The sequence below is a fragment of the Hyperoodon ampullatus genome, assembly GCF_949752795.1.
Source record: "Hyperoodon ampullatus genome assembly, chromosome: 1".
Classification (NCBI taxonomy): Eukaryota; Metazoa; Chordata; class Mammalia; order Artiodactyla; family Ziphiidae; genus Hyperoodon; species Hyperoodon ampullatus.
In genome coordinates this window covers 220,720,286-220,721,854 of record NC_136914.1, presented here as the reverse complement: position 1 = coordinate 220,721,854, position 1,569 = coordinate 220,720,286, and the positions used below count along the sequence as shown (strand labels likewise).

At 47.2% G+C, this 1,569-nt stretch overlaps 1 protein-coding gene across 1 annotated transcript; it reads right to left on the bottom strand.

Annotated features, from left to right (window-relative positions):
- Window positions 1-342: 342 nt before the first annotated feature.
- LOC307058609 (protein FAM24A-like) lies at window positions 343-1,569 on the bottom strand (the record flags this gene model as incomplete). Its single annotated transcript, XM_079712144.1, has 2 exons — window positions 343-520; window positions 1,460-1,569. The coding sequence occupies 2 exons, from the start codon at window positions 1,567-1,569 to the stop codon at window positions 343-345; spliced, it is 288 nt and encodes a 95-aa protein (XP_079568270.1).

Sequence of the window (1,569 nt, the reverse complement as noted above, 5' to 3'; positions counted from 1 at the left end):
ATGATACAGCTATTCTGCGTGCAGCCCAAAACACACTAGTTCATTCTCCAGAAGAGCAGGGAAGTCCTTGAGTGATGTTCACTATTTTCCTGATATCCTGTAACTTAAATTCTATGATGTAAAATTAAATACTAAATGCTGATATAAAGTCAATATATCTTATGTTACATGATATGGAAATAAGAGAGGAAAGAAAACAAAGATATTTGCTTAATATATGTAAATACACACATAATATATTCGTAACAAATAAGGAGGAAATATGACAGAATCCTTGTTTCTTTAACTGGTCAGATGGTAGCAGTTAGTATTTATAAACAGCTTCTACTACTCATTCTGTATTCAGAGTCCATCGTTTATGTCACAGAAGCACGATGGCAGGGGGTCAAAGTCGACAGGCAATCTACATTCTTCGCAGCACTGGAGGCTGGAATAAGACTCAGAGATGGAGGTTGTAGCCTTGGCGACCTCATCTCGATTACTCTTGGTTATGGTCATAGCAACAAGGTCCTTTGCAGCACTTCAGAAAAATATACACAAAGTATGGAATTAGAATTTTTCATGTCAGTCCATCTGTTACAATTGTCAGGGGTATCTGGAAAGTTTGGGGCTGGAGCCAATCAGACACATGACACCAGCCCAAGACTAAAGTGCTCCGCCCCCGTCCCAAGGTCCTGTCTGATCCCTTTCTCTCCTAACATTGCCAGAAATGTAAAATCAGGTTACAGCAAATAAGGGAGAGTGAATTGCAAGTGTGGGTCACGAGATGATCACGGCACGTCCTCCAAGTGCAGAGCATGACAGGTGCCAAAGTCAGCCGTCCCCTGGGTGCTGGGATTCACCTTCCAGCACACAGGCCTAACTTCCCTAGAATGGGAACACCACTGCTTCTGACAACCAATCTCTTCCATGTTTGAAGGTTTCTTTCCCCCCAATTTAATGCTCTTTTGTCTGATCTACACTCCCCTGTCAGCTTCCCCAGGTGCTTCCCCAGAGTCCTGTAGGCCCCCCTCACCGTCCCCAAGGCCACAAGTGAGAGGACACCCTGAGAGCTCCCCAACTCAGGCAAGAGGAGGTCAGCTCAGCCCATCCTCTGGGTGAACAGAGGCAGAGACTCATTCACACAGTCTCCCTGACAGTCCCCAGTCTGCAGAGCCTGAACAGAGCGGGGCCAGCCAGTGTGCAATCAACCAGCTGAGGGTAAACTCAATGAGGTTAAGTGAAAAGGCAGCACAGAGCCACCTGGCTGAGAACATTCTACTTATGAGCTCACAGCCCCAAACCAGAAGGGGAAGAAGCCAAGATTCTACACGCACTGCCTTTGTCATGTCAAACCCTCCTGCTGCTCCTGACCTCACCCAGGGTGCGGCGGCCACAGGGCAAGGGATGACCCTGCTCAGCACAGAGCCCCAGGATCCCATTTGGGGAGGTGTTAGCCACTCTTACCCACATCACTCACTTTAATGTGTCAGCTACTTTGAAGTAAAGACAGGTGACACCACCTATCAGCACCAATGCAGTCATCAGTAAGCCGCCACCAATGGTCATCATGATCTTGAGGTCAAACAT